Genomic DNA, 23,077 nt, shown 5'->3' on the forward strand with positions numbered 1-23,077 from the left:
TATTTTCAAAATGTCAGTTAGGGTGTCACCCACTTTAAAGAAATTAGACCCAATACATAAGGCTTACATTTAGAGAAGCGATGGTAATTTTTTTTTGAGAGAAAGGATTCATGAAATTCTACCCTGGTGTTACTAAATACTTGTTTATTGAAAGCATTTTGTGTCCAAATTCAAGGGCAATAAAAGGCCAACATAACTTACTTTATACATTCATACATTTATTTCACAGAAATGCATTTAGAGGCATCTTGATATCTCTCCTTATTTTATAATTAAGAGATATCTATCCAAAAATTAATGACTTGTCCAGTGTCACTTGATGAATGCTAGAGAGAGTATTCAAAGTTGGGGCCTTTGATTTTAAATTCATAACTCTTTCCAGGATACTATTCTGACTTAGTAGAAGTAAAAGAAGAGTTGCCCAATTTTAATATTGGAAGTTCTGAACATAGATATGGAACAGGTATTAAAATTTCTAAAGCCAATTGCTTGAGCTCTTGGTTTCAGGGTGATAAAATACACAATATCTAGTTAGCTTACAGTTTTCATTTTTTCTTTTTTTCCTAAACATTGATTTGGTCAAGGTGTAATTATAAGTGATTATTTTGAGTTATTATAAGCTTGTGTGCTTTATAGTGTACAATAAGTTGTCTCTCCTCACTATTCAAAGTACATTCATAATTCAGGCAGTCAATTTAATTCTGCCAATTGCTATGCACTCTTCCCATGTTGTGAGGCTACAGCGCCAAAGCTGATGACTGCAAAGGCTCCATCTGGGCAAACTGTAATCACGCTTTGTAACATCTCAGCATGAATGTGAAATTACTGGCATTATATGAAAATGGCATTCACAATGGAAATAGTTTTGCATATATACAATGCTATTTGTGAATTCTTTAAAGTGTTGCATAAAAACAAAAAAAAGTAACTATTTACAGATCTACACCTGCAGAATCCAGTTAATTGCAGACCTTTTAATGTCTTTGCCTCTTTACAATTCTGCATGCATTCTACCTTATTCTGCAATAGAACACTTCTATCTACTTATTCCTTTGGTTGTACAGGAAATAAATGGGGGTAACAAAGAACTTGTAAGGAAGAACAAAATATTTAACAAAGCATTTAAGATGTATTTGTTTATTGAAAGGACTAAATAAAAATGATCTCCATTGGGAATTCCTTTAAAGATTGTTATATATTAAGTTTAAAAAATCATTTTGCAGTTTTTTCCCATGATTGGCAAATTAATTTGAAAAGAAAGCAATTGAGTATTTATTTATTGAGTTTTCTTCCTTATATACAGGATTGAGTGAATGAGTCTTTTATGTCTTGGGAAGATTAGCAGAAATGTACCTTCTTTCTCTTTTCCCAATTTCCAATATTAATGGTAGATTTCTTATGCATTCCATCTATGGTGGTCCTATTATAAATCATCTGTGTGTGATATCCATAATGTCACAGATTAATGTGAAAATATTTCTTTGCTTATCATTTACCACCAAATAAATTAGAAATTCTTTTCCTACAAACTTATCCTAGGTGGCTTAGTGGATTGAATGCTGGATCTGAAATCAGGAAGATACGTGCCCAAATCCCATCTCAGATGTTTGTAGCTATATAAGCATGTTATTTAACTTCTGTCCATCTCAGTTGTTTAAACTGTAGGATGTGTTGAATAATAACACATATTGCCAACCTAAATTTTTATTAGAATAAAATGAAAGAATATTTGTAAAGTATTTGCCACATAAATACTATATATTACTAGTTTTTACAGCCATTTGTATATTCTAAACTACAGCCAAATGAGACCACTTTCTGTCCATAATTTTTATCCTGCCATCTTTTGTTATTTTGGCTTTTGTCCAGAAATAACCTGAGAGTGATCTCTCCATTCTAAAGGATAAGATCTCACCCACATCTCTTGATTAGGCACTGGGAAGTAATTTCAGCATCTAAATTTGCAATCTTTAACTTTGGAACTATGAATATAGATGTTTGTTTCTATGTGTACACATACCTGTTTTGATAACCACTTCAATATATTTTTTCCTTTATAATTCTATGGATTTAATTTTATGCATTTAAAGACAATATTACAATTTAGGATTCATAAATCTCAACATATGGCCAAAGGGGTCCATGATATTAAAAAAAAAAAAAAAAAAAGATTGTGTCAATTCTTGTATCCAGAATTTCTAGTTCCTAATTTCTATTTAGGCTGCAGCTTCTTTTCTGCTTGCCTCCTTTCTCTGTTCAGAAGACATTAAAAGATAGTACAACATTTCAGCTTGAGAACTGACTCCTAAGGATTCATCTCTCCAGAATTTTAGAAAGCATGAGTAGGAAATACACATCTTTACCCAAATCACTTGAAATAGTCATTAGCAACCAAAGGGTGATTCTGAGGGTGAAAATAATTTTATTTCATCATGTCAAAACTCTATTAAAAGAAACATATAGCATAATTTCTTTTAGCAATGTTTTGTGATTATCTTTTTTGTTTGTTTTTTGAATGTCTCTTAATTAGAAATGTCTAATAGAATTTAATTATTATCTTCTTGCCTTCCATAGTGGTTTGTGGACATTTAAAAGAGATTTTGTGAAAGGAAAAGAAATCAGAGAGGCCAGTGGTCTGTGAATCAATTGGTTTTTACTGTTGAGCAAATTAAAGGAAGTATAATGTTTACAAACAGAATATTTTGGGAGTAGGATAGGACCAGTCAAATAAAGTAGGATATCCTTGAAATTCTTAGCTCAGTGGTCTTATATATTATGGGAGGAAATGGAAGTGGATCAGTGATGGTCTTGTGAGAAACTACCTATAGATTTCATACATCTAGGTTCTGTTAGTCTTTCATTTCTTTTATTTAAAAAATACGTCTAGTTCTTTGATCACTTCTTCAAGAAATAGGTCAATGAATATTTTGAGTAGGGATAAATTTTCATTCTTGTATGTTTAATTGGTCACCCATCTTAGGTGTCAGTTGTTAGAAGATGCCATGGGTGCACTGAGGTGCACTTTTTCTGTAAAGATCTAAGATATGAAAATTTCTAGCATAAGTTAGGACAATTTCCAGGGAAAGGCAGATGGAGGGGGATGTTAGAGTAGATGAGGAAGAGGAGTCAGGGAAGAATTAGCCTTCCTCAAGTGCCAAAATAAGAAGTCAACAAATCCACCCACCCCCAACAACTCACAACAAAACAACAAACTCCTGTATGTGTGTGTATGTGTACACATCTTAAATTCCAAATGATAAAATAGTTCCATTTTGAATGCTTTTAGGTAGATGTCACTGCTCCACTTCATTATTCTCTCTCATGTTATCCACAGATAACAAAAGTTCATGTACTAAATCTGGGTAATAGTATTTTTGTTTTTCTTTTTTTCCCCTTAAGGCAGGTTGGGGTTAAGTGACTTTCCCAGGGTCACACAATTAGGAAGTGTTAAGTGTCTGCAACCAGATTTGAACTCAGATCCACCTGACTTAAGGGCTGGTGCTCTATCCATTGTACCACCTAGCTGCCCCATTTTTGTTTTTTTCAATAAAAAAAAATCTCAATTTATTATTTGCCAATTCTTATTTTAGCAAATATCAAAAGCACTTTATCTTTGAAATGATAAAATGTTAAGAGTTATTTCTAAATGGTATATACTTAGGTTTTTATTAACGAATAGTGAAAAAATATCCAAGCATAACACATTTATTTAAATAAATATGAAAGTCTGTGAGCTTCCATTTCTTTATCTGAGAAAGTTTTGAACTAAATGGCTTCTAAAGTCCCTTTGAGCTTTAGGTCTATGTTCCTATGGTCTGTTGGTGATAGAGGTGAGAGGATTGGGGTACAGGAGAGGCATTTTTTTCCCCATTAGTGTTTCAGAGTTCCTTTAGAGATTTAGAAATTTGATTAGAATTGAGTTGGTAATTTCTAATTAGAATCAGGGGTCAACTTTGATTTACTCCCTGGGGATTCACTTATATAACTAGCCAGTCAGTTTTGCCATGCTTGCTAGAACATTTCTTAAAATTATGTTATGAAATATTCTTTAGAGGTACTACAAAATCGAGAAATTTCTTGGTAATATAAACAAATTTATAAGATTTTAAGTATCAAAATTGAAAAATAAGATATTAATTTGTTTATATAGAAGTATTAAGTAAAATCATATTTGAAGCATTTGCCATATTTGATATTGACATCTATTCATAAAATGCACATACACACACACACACACACACACACAGACTAGCTAAATTCCAAGATTTCAATATGAAGTTCATGGGACATAGATTCAGAGATGTGTAATTAGATAGGATCTTAAACACCATGTTAATCCAAAATCTCCATCTTACAGATGAGAAAACCAAATTCAAAAGAGATAAACTGTCTTGTCCCAGATCACACAGATTGTACATGTCATAGGTAAATTTGAATCCAGGTTTAAGAAAAACTGTTCCATCATGATGCTCTTCCCTAGATGATACAGAAAAACTCTCAAGTTGGGTTGAATATACCGTTAATATCCCACATTTTGGAAAGTCTGCCAGAGCCTTCTCATTAAGCATAGTTCTGTTTGTTAATCAAAACAGTATTATTACTTCAGGCTATCAATCCATCAATAAAGTATTTCACAAATACTTTCAATCATCTTGTCATTTTGTTGCTAGGCAAAAATCAAATAGAAATAGCTGGTGTCCTCAAAAAGATTATATTTCATTGGGGGAGTAAAGTATAATCATGCATTAAATAAACAAATCAATAAAGGAATGAACAAAGAAACAAAGAGATGAAGAAAGGAACATAAATAAGTGCAAGAGTTTTTGGTGTTCAAAATACTCTTCTAAGTGTTACAAAGTTGTACAAAGTAAAGAGCACCCTTATGGAGCTATCTAGTGGGTAAATAATAAACTAATACAAATATTGCATAATATTAGGATTTTTGGGGGGATGGCTAAGGAAAGCAGTTGGGATTAAGTAACTTGCCTAGGGTCACACCACTAGTGTCAAATATTTGAGACAGAATTTGAAGTTAGGTCCTTCTGACTCAAGGGTCAGTGGTGTATCCACTATGCACCTAGCTGCCTCCATCATATTAGGTATTAAGGTTAGATGCATTTTGAAGTTGTAAAAAGAAGGCCTTATATGTAGACTAAGAATTATTGTCAGTATTGCCAATTAGGGGATTTAGGATAATCATAGAAGAAAATTATATTGAATCTGACATGAATATTGATCTCTCCAGATATGCAGAAGTAATGTAGTAGAAAAGATGTGAAATTGATAAGGAATCATATGTGTGAGTTGGGTTCAAATCCTGCTTCTATCATTTTCTTCTGTGCTAATTTAGGCAAAGTAAGTTAACCTCTGTTCTCCCTTCTGGAGAAAGTTGGATCAGGAGAGCTCTCAGTCAGTTCCATCTCTCAGAATCACTTCCTTCTCTAAACATTTGTTCTTGGCAGTTATGTGCCACATAAAGTATTAGATCTAGAGATAGGAAGATGGGAGTTCAAATATGAACTCAAACAATTAGCTGTATGACCCCAGTCAAGGCACATGACTTTCATGTCTTCACTTTTCTTCTATTGTAAAATGGGGTAAAATGGAGCTAATATTTTTAATGCATGTGTATAGTGCCTAGCATATAGTTTATGCTAAATAAATGCTAGTTTTTTTTAATTATCTTATGACCTTTTTAACATGGTGAGCAGAATACCAAGATGTATGATTTTGCTCAGCCCTTTAACTGTTTTCTAGTTCTCTTGGAGTCCCCAAAAACTTAGGGGGGAGAATTGTAGTCTTAAGTACATGAAATTGTTATATTTTTAACATTTTCCAATTTAAGTATTTATTTAAGTAGTATGCCACAATCCCAATTTGTAAACACTTGTGACTTTATTTGGATGCAAGAATAATATGATTTTGCTGTTGACTACCTTGTAAATTTCATTTAAAAATTAATAGAATCAGCCATCATAATTATAAACCAATTAATTTGCAGAATAACTTTTCCTATGCACAGGTTTTACTATATCATACCCCTGCTCCAAAATCTTGTCTCCTGTTGTCTACAGGCTAAATTATATTTTAAGCCTTTTGTAGTCTGCTTCCTACTTATTTTTGCAAACATTATGGAAACCTTCTTTTTGTTCCAAGCAAAATAGCCCAAGATCTGTTCCCTGAAGTCATCAATTCATCTTTTGGCTCATAAATCTAATATGCCTGGAGTCTATCTCTGTATCACATTTATTTTTTAGAATCCTCAGTTTCTTTTGGGCCATAGGCAGCATCTCCACAGGTCTCTCTCTTCCCCTTATCCATTTTATCTTTGTATGTCTTACCTTCTTATACAGAAGAATGTAAATGCTGAGAACAGGGACTAGTTTATGTTTTGAATTTATAGACCCAGCACAGTAGGATGCCTGCAGTTAATAAATGTTAAATCAAATGGAAATGTAGACATAGAATATTAGACCCATTTAATGTTATGTTTTAAATGATTGTTTTGTGCTGAGTTTCTTGCTAATTTACTGGACAGATGACGTTCTTGACAGTCTTAGAATAAGGAAAAAATTACTGTTTCTTTTTCAGCAACTGATTTATATTATCATTTAACACAAAAGAGCATGACATATTGAATTCAAGTAAACTCTTGCCATTCTGTGGGATTGTATTCTAATGGAACTATGCTACAAGTTTCTTAGTGCACTCTTTTGCTTATGTTAAAGGGAGATGAAGATGGAAATATCTCGTTTCTTTCTTTTAGGTGTGTCTAGATGTTTTGTACCTGTTAGGAAATTAATAAATATATGTTGAATTTGTTCTTCATTTTCGCTGTGGAGGGGCAAGGAAATGAGGAAAGGGAAAATTGAAAGAGTGTGTACTTGTCATTGTATTTTAATTAGAAGAATTTGAAATAAATTGTCTTCAGAATTAGTACTGAGTCTTTCCTCTGGCTTAGACTTCCTCCCGGCATATTTTTTAAAGTGGTAACTTTAGTATAAGCGATTTTTGGCCTTCTTGTCATCCCTCCACATCATTTTTTATTCTCTTTCCTATTTTCTATTTTTGCTGATCTCTTGATATTCTGTATCCTTATGTATTGCCTAAAATTCCCTATGACTTTCCAAAATGTCCTACAAACTGGGAGGTATGTCCTATTTCTGGAATCTTCCTATTTTCACTTTTTCCCTGGTACAGCTAAGTGTCACAGTAGATAAAATGCTAGACCTGGATTCAAGAGAACCCAAGTTCAAATATGGCCTCAGACACTTTTAAGCTGAGGTTAAGTCAATTAACCTCTGACTGCTTCATTTTCCTCATCTGTAAAATGGAGATAATAATAACAAACTCCCAGGCTTCTTTTGAAGATCAAATAAAATAATAATCATAATGTGCTTTGTGTTCTTTCTGATGCATAGTAAGTATCTATAACTGTAGAATATTATTACAGTTCTGATAATTTTACCAAAATATTTCTTAGTGAAGACATAAATTAAGCTTGCCTTTTACAGTAGACAAGAGAATTACTGTGGATTGCATGCTTCTTGAGGTGCTTCAGAAAGAAATTTTTTGGAAAGTATTTTATCTAATCTTTCCTCTGATCTAATTTGTCTAATATTAAATACTTTATTAGCATCACAAAAGCTTGCTTCTTATCCACCCTATCTTTGGAGTTTATAGTGCTCACTCACACAAAATCTTCATTAGTAAGAAAGAGCTTGAGTTTGTAAAGTTTAAAAGGAAAAGCTAGTAATGTTTGAAGCTTCAAATCAAAGATCCTTCAATGTGGCAAGCATCTTCTGTGTGTCTCTCTGTGTGTAAGATATTTTTATGTACGTATACATATAAATATCTGTATGAAGAAATCAATGAATGAACAAATTGTATGTTTATTATCCATTAAACTCTTGGCATACCAATACAAAGATTAGAACTTAAAATCTTTTAGAGGAGAAAACCTTATACATACTTTGGAAATAGTAATTCTGGTTTTAACTACCCAAGAAAAATTAAACTATTTGGGAAGGTTGAGCAATTTATGTTTATCTTTACTTCCAGGGAATATGGAGCCATTGATGATGTAGATATTGATCTACATATTGATGTTAGCTTTCTTGATGTAAGTATCTGTAATAGGTTTGACAAACTTTAAAATATCTTCTTATTTGTTGCTGTTTTGGAGCTTTGGTTTTAGATGGTCACACTGTTCACTGACATTCCTTCCTCATATGTTATATTTTATTTAAAAAAGTTTTAAATATGTACTTCACTTTATTACTCCATTGCATAGATTATATGGTATTTGTTTTATCTTTCTTGTTAAAGAGACTTGTGGAGAAAAAACATACCCTAGGTGGTTTGAGTAATGAAAATCTCTACTTCTTTGCTATGGTATCTTTTAATAGTTTCTGAAATTTATAAGGATAGTGTTGCAGCATTTCTGTATATCTTTGGCTTTTTGCTATTTTACTCTGTAAAGTGGAAAGCAAAGATTAAGAATAATTTGTTTTTTTCCTTGACAACATAGTAGAGTTTAATATTATTTTAAGCTGTTATGATTTTTATACTTCTTACCATATAGAATATATAGTTATATTTGAAAAGAAAAAATAGTATTCAAGGAATTCTATCAAAAGGCTATTAATGTTTTTTTTTTAACAATCTTTTTTCAGGAAGAGATTGCAGTGGCTTGGGATGTGATACGAACGGAGCCTATAATAGTCCGACTGCACTGTTCACTTACACAATATTTAAATGGCCCAGGTTGGTCTTGATTTTTTTTTTTTTTTTTTTTTTTTGCTTCTTTCCTTTTTTGAAGTTTGAATGGTTAATGGGATAAGAAAGTCATGCTCTGATTCAGTCTCTAAATGCTGGGTAACCAATATTTAATGTTATTGATAAATGTTATGAGAACTAAAATTAGAAGCTTAATCTATCATTGGGTCATTGGAGTCAGATGTTTGTGGTACTTCATGGTCTGGATTTTGAGAAGCCTCAGGATTCTACTATGAAGGCAGTTACTGTAATGCTTAATCATTTAGTTCTCTATGACTTTTGGTTAGCTAGGGTTGTGTGTTTGTTCTTATTTTCTAAGAAAAGCTCATAGTATGAAGAAAAGAATTCTTGTACTAGAGGAATCCATTTGTAAATAGCACAAGTGACAAATAAATTACTAATATATTTGAGGTCTTCTTGACCTCTTGCATGTTTTATTTATACCCTCCTAATTGGGCTTAATTTCCTTCCATTCTCATCCCTCTTCTATAATTATTCATATTGCTTTGAGTCAGACTGTAAACATTTATTAAGAGCCTATTATGTGCCAGGCACTGTATTAAGTGTTGCAGATGCAAAGAAAGACACAGGAAACTCCTTGCTCTCAACAAGCTTGTTCTCTAGTCATGGAAACAACAGGAAAAGCAACTATATATAAAAGATCTATTTTTATAGAAGGCAAATTGGAGATAAAAATGAATGCCTAATGAAGGCAGTAAAATTAAGGGTATTCAAAAAGGCTTCCTGTAAAAGGGTGGGGCCTTTATCTGAGGCCTGAGGAAAACCAGGGAAAAAAGGGACAAGTCACTGAAAATATCTTAGTCTGGAAGAATAATGATGCTAGTGTCTCTGAACAGGGTGTAAAGGGGTGGGTGTGGTGGAATAAGGTGTTCAGAAATACTACAAAGGGTAGAAGAACTCAGGTTGTAAAGGGATTTAAATTTCAGACATTTAATGTTCAATCCTGGAAGTGATAGAAAGTCACTGGAATTTATCAAGCAGGAAGAAGGGACTTGGTCAGATATTATTGAGTCATAGTCTTTTTTTCCCCCTAAAATTAAAAAGATTTGGGAAAAGTTTTTCAAGAACACTCTAGATATATGCGAAGGTAATAAATTGTCATCTAGCATTAGAGTCAGATTTCTTTGAGACTCAGTTGCCATCTGTAATGGAACTCTTGACAGTCTTGTTTGGACATCTGTACGAATTGACTTCTATGCGATTTGGGGAAATTAACTTTTTTTCTCACTTTATTGATCTGGAAAAAGAGGTATTGAATTAGATAATCTCTAAGGCCAATTCTAACATTAAAATTCTATGATTCTTTTATGATTTTTTCTGACTTCTTGAACCTGGCTATAATTGTAATCTATACCCGTCTCAGGGTAATGTATTCTATAGATTTATGGATCACACTTAGGGAACTTTTCTAACTTTCTAAATTTCTTTCTAGTTTTGCTCCTTAAAGGTTAGGGATTTGGATTGGGTTTTTTTAATTTCTTTTTTATCGCTCTCTTCCTCCCTCAAAGCAGACATAATATTGTAAATGTCCTGCATGCTCAATAAATATTTATTGATTTGATATGATTAATGCTTTCAGTTTAAAGTCATATTTTGTTTTATTTGTCAAAAAATTCAATTTTTATATTGTTCCTACTCCTTATAATTTCATGAACAATTCCATTTCTACCCCATTGTGCTTTGAAATATTTATATTCATTTAATCTTCATTTTTTAAGAGTAAGAGTTCTTAATCTAAAGCCATAAACTGGTATTTTGGTTTTTATTTTTAATATTTGGCAACTATTCAACACAATTGTAATCTCTATATATTTTGTTTTATTCACTTAAAAAATGTTCTTAGTATATTTCCTTGGCCTTAAGCAATCAGTCAAATGGGTCCAAACTCAAAAGTTTAAGAACCTCTGCTCTTCGTGAAGAAAAAAGCTTTTAACAAAAATGCCAAACCAATTTTTATTAAAAACTTTAGAAATCACAGTAATCAATTAATTTTATTTTCTATACCACAATATAGTAAATAATATGTATCTATAATGAAGAAAACACATTATATATTACAGATTTTAAAAATGTTCTAAGTCATCATGATTAAAGCAAGGATGTCCATTATTACCACTATGTTTTAAACATAATGTTATAAAACATGACGAAATTGAGAGTATAAGCATTGGCAGATGCAATAAAAGAATAATTTTTTACAGATCTGTTGATGTACTTGGAGAAGCTTAAGTAGTTAACTACAATTAATTGAAATAATTATTGGAAAAACATTAATTACTCTTGGGTAGATAAAACCAGTATAATAAACATGACATCTAAATTAATTTACTTGTTCAGTCCTCTACAAATTAAATTTCTGAAGAAATATTTTGTAGACCTAAAAAAATGAAATTCATATGGATGAACAGAAGTTCAAGAATCTCAAGGGTAATAATGAAATAAGTGAGAAGGAAGGATATCTATCATGACCAGATCATAAACTATATTATAAAAGAGTAACCATGAATTTAAGTGTGTGTGTGTGTTAAAGAGAGAGAGAATTAGATACACTGCATACAGAAATAGAAAAATAATGTTCAAAACTCCAAACATTCTAACTACTTTGGGAAGGACTAATTATTTTAAGAAAATCTTTTGGGAAAATCTGTCAATCTTCTAGAAAAACAATTGAGTAAAGACCAAGCTCTTATACTATAAATCAAGATAAATTCTCAATGACTACCTGAGTAGATATAGAAGATGACCTGATAACAAAATTAGAAGCTCAGAGAAAAATGTGTTTTATGGATCTATAGTTTAGAGAAGATTTCACGACTGAACAAACAATGGAGAGAATCATTTAAAATAGAGCAATTGAATATATAAAGTTAAAAAAGGTTTTGCTCATACAAATTTCATACAATAAAAATTAGACTATTGGATAAATAATGAATGACTTTCTCTAAGAAAGGTCTCTTTTCCATGGTATTTCAAGGACAGATTCAAATTTATATGATTATGAAACATCAAAGAAAGTAATCGAAGCTACCAACAACTATATAAAAAATGGCCTAGGCTACTAATAATGAGATCCGTGAAAATTAAAGTAGCATTGAGGTTTGAGGTTTTAAGAATGGTAACCAGGAAAGTAAAATAACAAATGTTAAGCTGTGGGGAAAACTGGAATACTAGTGTACTATAGGTAAAGATGTCAATTGGTTCAGCCATTCCAGAAAATATTTTGAACTATACTCTCCAAATTTACTAAAATGTATATCTTTTTTGACCTAGCTATATCACAAGTGAGGTTGTACCTTCAAAGAAATCAAAGAAGAGAAGGGCTTATGTACAAAAATATTCTAGTAGGTCTTTTTGTATAAAGTAGCAAAAATTTGTTCTTCTGTTGGAGTATGGCTAAACTAATTGTAATATGTAAATGTAATAGAATATTAGTGTGCCAAAGCAAATATTAGTTCAAGGAAACATAGATGCCCAATATGAATTGAAGCAGAATGAACTGAATCGAACTACCACAATTTTACTATAACATTATGGGCAACTTTGCAAGATTTTAAATTTGAAATGCAAAAGAATGAAAATGAAAGACATTGTTCATCTCACATTTAAAATGCAGGGGGAAAATACATTTTTAGACATGGCCAGTGTAGAAATTTATTTCTTTCCCTGGGAATATGCAACTATATGTCAGGTATTTTATTTTTTTTATTTGTGTTTGCTCAATGATAGGGAAGGAGGGGTAGTGAGATAAACAGATGATTTTTTTAAAACAAAAAAATACCCTTTTCCAAATTTAAAAGTCCTGTAATTTCTTACTATCTCGAGAACCACCCCCTAAATTCAGTTCTATTCCTGGAGGAACTGAGAGGCTATTTGAGTACTTTGTATTTTTGTTCTTGTATGTCCTGCAAGTTTTGAGTGTGTTATACATTTTCTGTGGGGTAAAATGGAGTCTGTCCTATACTCAGCACTTATGGTCCTGGGTGTGCCTATATGTCAATTGAGGACTCAGTCACCCATAGTGGGCCCAAACTATTATTAAGTTTTATTTAATAATAATAACTATTATTAAACCCAAATATTAACTCCAAGTCAGGACAAAGAATTATACAGTGAAAATAACATTTTTATATATCTGCCCCTAGGATCCAGACTCGGTCTATAATAGCTTTTCCATTTAAAAAGAGAATTGATATTCCCTTGAAGCTGTTGGCATCAAAGCAAAAGAATAGATTTATGACTTGCTAGTTCAATTCAGCAAACATTTGTTAAGTAGCTACTGTATTCAGAGTGCCTTGTTAGACCACAGTGTCTCTGTTCTTATGGGGTATATAAGGATTCTAGTTGGAAAGCATTTGGGTATGAAAAGGATAGACCTCAGAACTCTGTCTCACCATGAATCTGTCTTTGCTTTTATTTTATTTCATTCTTGTATGCCTACTATTTGGATTATATTCACAAATATCCATTTTTGAACTTGGACCTGGGTTTGATCCTTGGGACCCATCTCATCTAGGACCATCTTAAAAGTCTGTTCTATGTTTTGACCATTCTTAAAGCACTGAATAATTTATGTACAATGAGTTCTGTGTTCTGACCACATTTTAGGACACAAAAACATGATCATTTAAAATGGAAGAGAATAATGACTATGTATTAAAGCATAAAGATTTTGAACTTCATCTTTTTTTTTCAGTGCCTACTGTGGATGTATTTCAGATTTCCACAAAAGAAAGATTTGGATTGGGACATCAATTAAAAAAGTAAGTTTAAAGAAGAAAAATAACTTTTGTTGGAAAGAATTTTGTTAGTACTCATTTTCCTACTTGAAATCAGTAAAAGTTTTTTGAGTAAGGAAGATTCTGTCAAAAAGTCATAATTAATCAGAACCTTAGGAACAGATTTGCATACCCTTTCATCCACCACTAAGTGCCTTACTGAGAAGCAAACTCTTACCAGTTTTATTCCAGTTTATCCAGTTTTTTTCAAGAGCTTGTTACACTTATTCCACATTCTCTGGTTGATTGACAAAGTACAGATGTTAATAAATTTTTTTGCAACTCTGATTTGATTGCCTTAATCAGGACGTCTTCTCAATTAATAAAGGAATAAGAGCATAAGATCTTATCAATTACTTTTTAAATGGTGATGTTATTTGATGCATTAATTGAATGAGTATACTCTTTTAGCAGTTTGGGGAATTCCTGATATGAAAGCTTCTTAAAATAATGTATAATGAAAACTAATCTATAATATACAATCTTAACAAATTGTCTAGGCAGTGTTGTCAAACATTCCACTTGGACTGTAAAATTCCCTCTTTGAATCAGATTAAAATGTAATTAGAAAATGTCAAAATAAATAAAAATACCATCAACAAAGATAATGGTAATTTGTGATTTGCTAAGTAAATATGAAGCTTTCAGAGATCTGTTTCTATTTCAATTTGATACCATCCATTTAGGGAATTCAGTAAAAAGGCATGAATACAGTTCTTCGATTCTGAACCTCTCTCACTGGACCACATTGTCTTTCAGTTTAATTTAATGAATCATTATTAATGTTGTAAGTAATTCACTTATTAATGGAAAATCCAACTTTAGACATCTGTAAAACAGAAACATTGGAAATGAGGAGGCAAAAGCTTCTAAGTTGAAGAAATTGCTATTAAAGTAATTCCCTTTTTTGTGGGAAAGATTATAAATCAGAGCATATAAACTCTTGTATCTTCACATCTAACAAGTTTTATTTCAAACCCCAATGATTTAGAAGTGGTAGAAGTAGGCAGACTTATAAAGGTAGGTGCTTTTGACAGTTTATTTTTTTATTTTTTCAAGCTTTTTATTTTCAAAATAAATACATAGTTTATTTTCACCATTCACCCTTGTAAAATTTTGTGTTCCAAATTTTTTGTGCTTCCCTTCCCCCATCTCCTTCCTTAGATGATAATCCAATATATATATTACATATGTACAATTCTTCTATACGTATTTCCACAATTATCATGCTGCCCAAGAAAAATCAGATTTTTGACAATTTTTGATAGTGAAGAAATGAATTAAAATTTTATGAAAACAAATTGTGTAGTAGATATTCACTATTTAGCATAAATAACATTAACCCTATAAATCTTCAAATACAAAGGATATTGTTTCACATCTGACACAGTATGAATAGCAATGAGTAATAATGATTGAGTCATCACTGAAGTCACTGAAAACTTTTCCACATATACAGCTTACAAAAGCAAAAAATAGTGTCCTGTTTTGCAAAGATTCTCATCTAAATGGTTAAACCATCTTTGTTTTTTTCATAGAGTGATAAACATCATTGATCTTTTGCCATTAGCACATAGATTGTTTTGCTGAAGCCAAAAAATATTTGGTGGCATTCTCTCTGCATTATTTATGACAGAGACATTTTTATATATTTGCTACTTCACATTCACATACTATTTCTGAGTATTCTGAATTCTTGTGGTGAAGTGGAAAGAATAATCACTGAACTCTTAAGTCCCAAATCATGAGCTCTAACCCTGGTTTTGCCACTAATCATTGTGATCTTATAACAATCACCTTGCCACTCTGTAGTGCATTTTCCTTACTTGTAAAATAAATATTGGATTATATCATTTCTAAGTCCCTTCCAAATTTTACATTATATGATTTTTCCATTCATTTTTATCTTCACATTATTCTATATGAGGAAACAGTAGTGTATAAAAGATTGACATTCCATGTCTTACATAGCACATTTGAATAGAGCAGCATAAAAGTTCAAGAATCCAATCTTATTATCCACCATGTGAAGGTTATGTCCTTTTCACGTGTCTACCATTTTAAAATGTGGAATTTATAAAAATATTATTTAATAATTCTATGCTTTGTTTTTAGCATTGTCCCTCTGTATAGGATGAGTAGGCAGTCACATAGTGTGATTCAAAAGTTGTTGAAATGTTCTTTCTCTCAACATGTCTACCTTAGCACCTGCCAAGATGTCTGAATTTTTTTTCCCATTTGTCAGACTTTTGGGTTAAAAAGGCTTTGCAGCCTTCTATTAAAATGCAAATGTTACCTAGGAGTGGGGAACATATTAAGCTGTTATCACTTCTTTACACTTTAGTTTATATTCATTTCTCAGTTAACAGGTTTTGTAACTTGCTCCTTAAAAAAAAAAAAAAAAAAAAAAAAAAAAAAAAAAAAGGAACCTTAGACAGGCAAAGTTTGGATAGGAAAATGAAGTTGAAAAAAGTTACAAAAATGAGTGGCAATCATTAAGACTCCATGTGAAAGTAAGGAGCTTTTCATCCTTGAGATGAGGAAGGGTATAAATTCTGCCTGATGGATAGAAGGAAAATAAATAAAAACTTTGCCTACTTCAAAATTACTTAAGGCCAGCTCTTCACATGATATTATTTTCACATCAAATCTTCTAAAATAATTTTCATGAAAGAGATTATAATAGAATTTGGCATTTACTCCCATCTCATTATGTTGAAATGGATTTGATTAATTTCTTAGGCAATAAAACAAAGAAATTAGTGACAAACTAAATTGTATTGTCTATAATTTTTTAAAAGTTAATTAAATTTATTAAAAATATTATGTCTTTCTGGTTGTACAACTACTGTTGATCCTCAAGGCTATTATGATTCATTTTTTCATTTGATTCATTAGATACTTGCTATCCTTATTCTTTTTTCTTCTCCTTCTCTCTCTTCCTCCCTCCCTCACTTTTGGGTTAAAAAGCCTTTGCTGCTTTCTATTAAAATGCAAATGTTACCTAGGAGTGGGGAACATATTAAGATGTTATCACTCCTTTACAATTTAGTTTATATTTCTCAGTTAACAGGTTTTTCTTTACTCCCTCTCTCCTTCCTTTCCTTCTTCCCTCCCTTCCACTCTCTCTTCTTCCTTCCCTCCTTCCTCACTTTTGGGTTAAAAAGCCTTTGCATTCTTTTATCAGAATCCAAATGTTACCTAAGAGTGGGGAACATATTAAGCTTTTATCACTTCTTTATATTTAGTTCATATTCATTTCTCTGTTAACAGGTTTCCCGCCCTCCTTCCCTCCCTCCCTCCCTTCCTCTCTCCTTCCTTCTCTTCCTTCCTCCTTCCCTTCCTTCTTCCCTCCTTCTTTCCATCTTTTCTTCCTTCCCTCCCTCCTTCCCTCCTCCCTCCATCTGAGCATTTAGTCTAGTGCCAAGCATACAGTGGATCCTTAATAAATGCTTGTTCACTGACTCACTTAGCTTTCATTTCCTAGAAGAAAATGAAATCTTCTCTTTATATATCTTCTACCTTGCAGAATCATGCAGACATATGTTACACAGCAGTGGAAACAGAGCAAAGAAAAATCCAACTGCACACACAATAAGAAACTCTCAGAGAAGAAAGTGAAATCCCCTCTTCACATATTTTCTACCTTGCGCAGGTAACAGTCTACCTATCATTGTCTTTCTAAAGTTACAAAGATGATAATACTCATTTCCCTCTTTGTAATGGCAATCTTTTTAAGTAGTTCATTTCTCTTTTAATATCTGTCATTAACTTTAGGCAGTGAATCTCATTTTGTTTCCCTTTCAACTTTATCTCAATGATTTCAGTCACCTCCAACTTCTACAGATGTTTTTTAGAATTTAAATTTTTTTTGTTTGTGGCAGTCCTGTTTGTAGTGGCCAGAAACTAAAAAATGAATGGATGCTCCTCAATTGGAGAATGGTTGGGTAGGTATATGAATGTTATGAAATATTATTGTTCTGTAAGAAATGACCAGCAGGATGAATACAGAGAGGCTTGGAGAGACTTACATGAACTGATGCTAAGTGAAATGAGCAGAACCAGGAGATCATTATACACAGCAACAACAAGACTATACAATGATCAATTCGATCCTCTTCAACAATGAGAGGATCCAAATCAGTTCCAATTGATCATTGATGGACAGAAGTAGCTACGCCCAAAGAAAGAACACTGGGAAATGAATGTAAACTGTTTGTATTTTTGTTTTTCTTCCCAGGTTATTTTTACCTTCTGAATCCAGTTCTTCCTGTGCAACAAGAGAACTGTTTGGTTCTGCACACATATATTGTATCTAAGATATACTGTGAGACATTTAACATGTATAGGACTACTTGCCATCTGGGGGAAGGGGTGGAGGGAGGGGAAAAGTCAGAACAGAAGTGAGTGCAAGGGATAATGTTGTAAAAAATTACCCAGGCATTGGTTCTGTCAATAAAAAGTTATAATTATTTAAAAAAGAAGTTAAACAAAAATAAAAAGAATTTAAATTTTTTATATTTAACTTTTAACCTCTTCTCAGAGTGTGTGCATGCAACAGTAAAATGCTTAACTTTATTTGGACTGGATAAATGTTATTTTTTATTTTTAAAGAAAGTTTATTAGGGGAAAAAAGCTCTTTCTGGTTCCTATGAACAATCACAGAACTCTTAACTTGGATGTTCTAGTTCATTAGAAAACATGTCAAATAACAATGATGAAAATAATCATTCATCTCTTCCAGTCCATTATTGAGTTCTTTTTATTTTTCAGATGAACACTGATGATGCAGACAGTATTTGAATGATTTTTTTTGTCAATCATGTCCTTGTAAAAATTGTTCTTTTTCTTTTTTGTTTTTGAAGGTCGCCGAGTTATCCTCCCCCAGGTTGTGGTAAAAACAAATCCAAACTGAAACCAGAGCAAGATGGTATCTCCAAGACTCACAAACTATTACGGAGGACTTGTTCCAGCACAGTCAAGGCTGAGGATGTGTGTGGGACCAAGTCCCACAGGACCTTTGGCCGCTCCCTGTCCAGCGACCCTCGAGCTGAGCAGGCTGTGACTATTAAATCGCACAAGCTGCTGAGCCGTCCCTGTGCTGCAGCTGTCAAACAGGAGGAGTGCATCACTCTAAAGCCACACAAATTATTGACTCGATCTTGTTCTGGGGATCCTCGATGTGAGCACAACAGTACTTTGAAGCCCCACAAACTACTAAGCAGGTCTTACTCCAGTAACCTGAGAATGGAGGAACTAGATGGGCTGAAAAATCATAAGTTACTCAGCAAGTCTCACCCCAGTGCCCCCAAATCATCCAAAACGGAACTTTTCAAGGAACCTATTGCAGAGGGCAGGAGACTCTCTCTTACCTCAGGGCTTATTGGTATCTTAACACCATCTACATCTTCATCGCCCCAGACTGCTGTGCGTAATTTTTTTTTTTTTTTTAATTTTAGCTTGTTAAATAAAACAGTAGCCAAGGATTCACGATAAGTAGAGGAACAGACTGATGGAAGAGCTAGTCTGAGTCAGAAAATTTTAGGTTCAAAGTTCATCTTCTCACACTGACTGATAAACTTGGATTAAGTTATATATTGTTATTTATTAAGTTCTCACTTTCCCCAGGTAACTTTCGCAAACAGTAAGTTGAAGAATATTACATCTTGGCATTGGTAGAGCATGTGGAGCTCCTAGAGCTCCTTATGCTGATGAAATCATATTGATATCCTTTCCCCTTATTTACTTTCAACAAAAAGATGGAAACAGGTTATTGGCAATGGAATTTAAGGTGAGGTATTTGAGGTGCCCAAAACACTGCTAAATGTATGACCCAGGTTTTGGATTGGGTTTCCAAAAGCAAAGGGTATTGAATATTCATTTGAGATTTATAAATAATGAATCTGTTGTGGAAATGTGTAAAAAAGATATTTTGTTAATACTCATCATGGCAATGTGTCAAAGGAAACTTGGTAAAAGAAAAGCCTTATTCTCTTAAAATTCATATTATTTTGATGTTACAACAAAAAATTTTTAACCTGTCTTATGGTTATATTTTAGAGATAGATCCTTTTTGGTAAGTTTAATAGTAAAAGGCTGTGTCTGGGCAGTTTTATATATCTATATACGTATACAGATATACATGCATGCATGTATAGATAGGTAGATAGATAGATAGGCAGTATTTAAGTTCTCACTGTAAAGCTATACTCTAGGTTCATATTATAAGATAGTTAACTGATAATAAAGCCATTTTGCTGCTTTAGGAGATTTTACCTTTCTGCATGAAAATCAAAAATACTAGCTTCAGATCAAATTTGTTTATTCTAAAATGGGTTATCAGAGCAAAATTCTAATATTCATTGTTTATAAAAAGGTAGTTAGTGATATTTATAAAAAGCCAGCTAGATAGTACAATAGATAGAATATCAGGCTTTAAGGCTGGATAACTAGTTTTCCTGAGTTCAGGTCTAGCCTCAGATACTCAATTGTTGTGTGACTAGTCACTAGTCACTATGTGACTAATGCTGTGTACTTGCCTAGTTAACAGGGTTAAAAGTTAACTCTTTTAACAATCTCAGTTTATTCATTTGTAAAATAAGCTAGAGACAAAATGGCAAACCACTCCAGTATCTTTGCCAAGAAGACTCCAGATGGGGCTATGAAGAATCATATATGTATGAAAAAATAAAGTGATAGAGATAAAGCCCATTTCTGTTACTGTCATAGAAAAATAGTGCCCAGTGAAATGAATGAGAATGTTTTACTCTTGTTGGGTCAATTAAGTTTGCTTTATAAACATTAATTGTTGATGTCGTTAAGATGTGTTTTAGGACTGACAATCTCACTTTCAGATGCTGTGAATCTCTTTTATAAGTAATATTAAAACAGGATGTGTACCTAATTAGTAAGATTATTTGTTTTCAGCTACTTGTTTTTCAGTAGATGTATAAATGCAATGCATACATATTTCCAATTTCAAAAAACAGCATTTAATTGTTGTTTATTTATGAAAACTTCCTTCTGTGCATTGTACAGTTTATGCCAATGTTCTTAAAGGATGCATCTTATTAAAATAAATTTGAGGTGAGATGGGCAACGTTATTTTGAAAATAGTCAACAATAATCCTTTTTCATATATAAGTAAGATATTTTCAGAGACACAGAAGGGAAGGGGTGGTGGGGAAAGTCAATGTTCAAAGTGCAACAATGCCATTTTCAGCATCTACAAAATCTGTTTTTTATAAAGAGATTCATATATTTCAATGAGTAGCTTTAAAAAATAGTGTAGAGCAAAATGCCTAGTTACAGTCATTTTGCCAGAATGAGAAGTTGAATTGGGATCCCATAATAAAGAATATAAATAATGATAGCCTTTCTACTAGAACATATTTAGAAATTCAGAAAACTGACCGTTTTATTTGGAAAATAAGAGCAGTGATAGTAGAGGGATAAGGAGGAATTAAGAAGTAGAAGAATGAATGAAGAAAAAAAACCCAAGCTTTGGGGTTTAAAGTTCTAATTTAGGAGAGCCTAAAAAAGATCTTCAGGTTCATAGTTTTCAAGAAATTTTGTTTTTTGTTCACTGATACTGTTTACTTCAAGTGTGCTCTTTCTTTTTTCTCTTTATAGCCAAATTATAATGCAAAATGCATTCCAGTACGAGACCGAGGTTTTCTAATACAGGTATGATAGAATATGCCATGTATTATTGATATAGTCTAGCTCTGTGTCTGCCCTTTAAGCATTTGTAAATATAACTTATTACTTTCATTTCCATTATCCCTAGACAATTGAGTTTGCAGAACAGCGGATACCTGTACTAAATGAATACTGTGTAGTATGTGATGAACCCCATGTATTCCAGAATGGCCCCATGTTACGGGTAAGTTTTCATTTCTAGAAATTTAGTCCTAATTGAATAAACAGATTTTAAAAAAAGGTTAAAGATAGAAGATTATTTCTTTTATTATGTGAACAGCATATATTCCCAATTACATATTGTCCATACTAACTAGAATAATGACCTAAAAAATTAACTATCAGTACCAACAATCAGTGCATAGATTAGATACTAATTAAGGCATTCATCTTGGATTTAAAATATAGGTAATTTTTTTTACAAACACTTAAGCTCAATGCAGATGGTTGCATAGATTGAGAATACAAATAAATTGAAGGTATTGATAAATTGGCATTTTGGTTAATCAACAATGCTAAATATTTTCATACTTGAAAACGACATTGTGATGGGAATTTGGGGAATAATTTTGTTGTGTTTCCCTTCTATTATGTACTGATGTGTATGTGTGATAGCCTGCATACCTCTTTACTCTTTTCATTAAGTCAATATACTATGTCAATAAGCACTATTAAGAAAATCATATACCAGTAAGCATTTAATCTGTGCCATTTACCATGCTATTTTCTAGGGATGCAGAAAGAGGCAAAAGACAGCCCCTGCCCCCCAAGCAGCCCATAATATAATGGGTGGGAGTGGGGGAGGCAACAAAAATATTCATACATAGTTAAATGCAGTAAACACTAGAATTTAGAGCTTGGGAAAAGCTTCTTGTGTAAGGCATGATTTTCATTGACATTTAAACAAAGCCAAAGAAGATAAGAAGCAGAAATTAGGGGAGAGAGCAATCCTGGCAAGGTTTGTGATGGCCAGAGAAAATTTCTGGATCCAAAATATTTCTTCATGGTATAACAAAGATATCAATGTCATTGTATCAAAAAGTAATATGGGGAATAAGACATTACAAAAAAGACTGGAAAGATGGTGGTAGGGTAAATCATAGAGAACTTTGAATGCCAAGGGATATTTTTATTTGATCATGAAGGTAATGGAGAGTCACGGAGTTTATTCATTGGAGTTAAGGTAGGGTGTTTGTCATAGTTATATCTGTGTTTTAGAGAAATCACTGGCTGCTGAATCAAAAATAAATGAGAGCAGGAAGAGACTTGAAGTAGGTAGTTCCATCCATCAGATTACTTTAGTAGTCTAAGCATATTGTGTTGAGGGATTACATCAAATTTGTGGCTACATGAGACAACAAATTAGAATAGTATTCAAGAGAGGTATTGACAATAGATTAAATATGGTGGGTGACAGAAAATGACAAACTGAAGATGGCATCTAGGTTGTGAGTCTTTGGAACTAGGAAACTGATAGTACCCTCGACAGTATAAAAATTAGGAGTGGGATAGGATTCAGAGGGAAAGGTCATGAGTTCAGTTGTGGACTGTTGAATTTAAGATGTGTACTGGACATCCAGTTTGAGATGTGTGAATGGGAGTTGGAAAATGTAAGAGTGGAGGTCAAGCAGAAAGGATAAAGCAGGATAGGTAAATTTGAGAATTATCAGCATAGGTTTGATCATTAAATCCATGGGGTAATATAAACTGAAGTTACAACCTTGTAGGACACATAAAGTTAATTGCTGTGACTTATGTGTGGACCCAGCAAAGGAGACTGAGAAGGAGTGGAGGTAAGAGGA

At 32.5% G+C, this 23,077-nt stretch overlaps 1 protein-coding gene across 2 annotated transcripts in view; it reads left to right on the plus strand.

The window, feature by feature from the left end:
- Nucleotides 1–23,077, plus strand: part of PARP8 (poly(ADP-ribose) polymerase family member 8) — a 221,345-nt gene that overhangs the window by 149,275 nt on the left and 48,993 nt on the right. For both annotated transcript variants that reach the window (XM_031964876.1, XM_031964883.1), the window contains 7 exons: nucleotides 8,062–8,122; nucleotides 8,676–8,766; nucleotides 13,493–13,559; nucleotides 17,104–17,229; nucleotides 18,440–19,001; nucleotides 21,207–21,260; nucleotides 21,364–21,459. In XM_031964876.1, coding sequence (XP_031820736.1) covers nucleotides 8,062–8,122; nucleotides 8,676–8,766; nucleotides 13,493–13,559; nucleotides 17,104–17,229; nucleotides 18,440–19,001; nucleotides 21,207–21,260; nucleotides 21,364–21,459 — 1,057 coding nt within the window. The remainder of the gene's footprint in view (nucleotides 1–8,061; nucleotides 8,123–8,675; nucleotides 8,767–13,492; nucleotides 13,560–17,103; nucleotides 17,230–18,439; nucleotides 19,002–21,206; nucleotides 21,261–21,363; nucleotides 21,460–23,077) is intronic.

Source organism: Sarcophilus harrisii, chromosome 1 (assembly GCF_902635505.1).
Source record: "Sarcophilus harrisii chromosome 1, mSarHar1.11, whole genome shotgun sequence".
Lineage (NCBI taxonomy): Eukaryota > Metazoa > Chordata > Mammalia > Dasyuromorphia > Dasyuridae > Sarcophilus > Sarcophilus harrisii.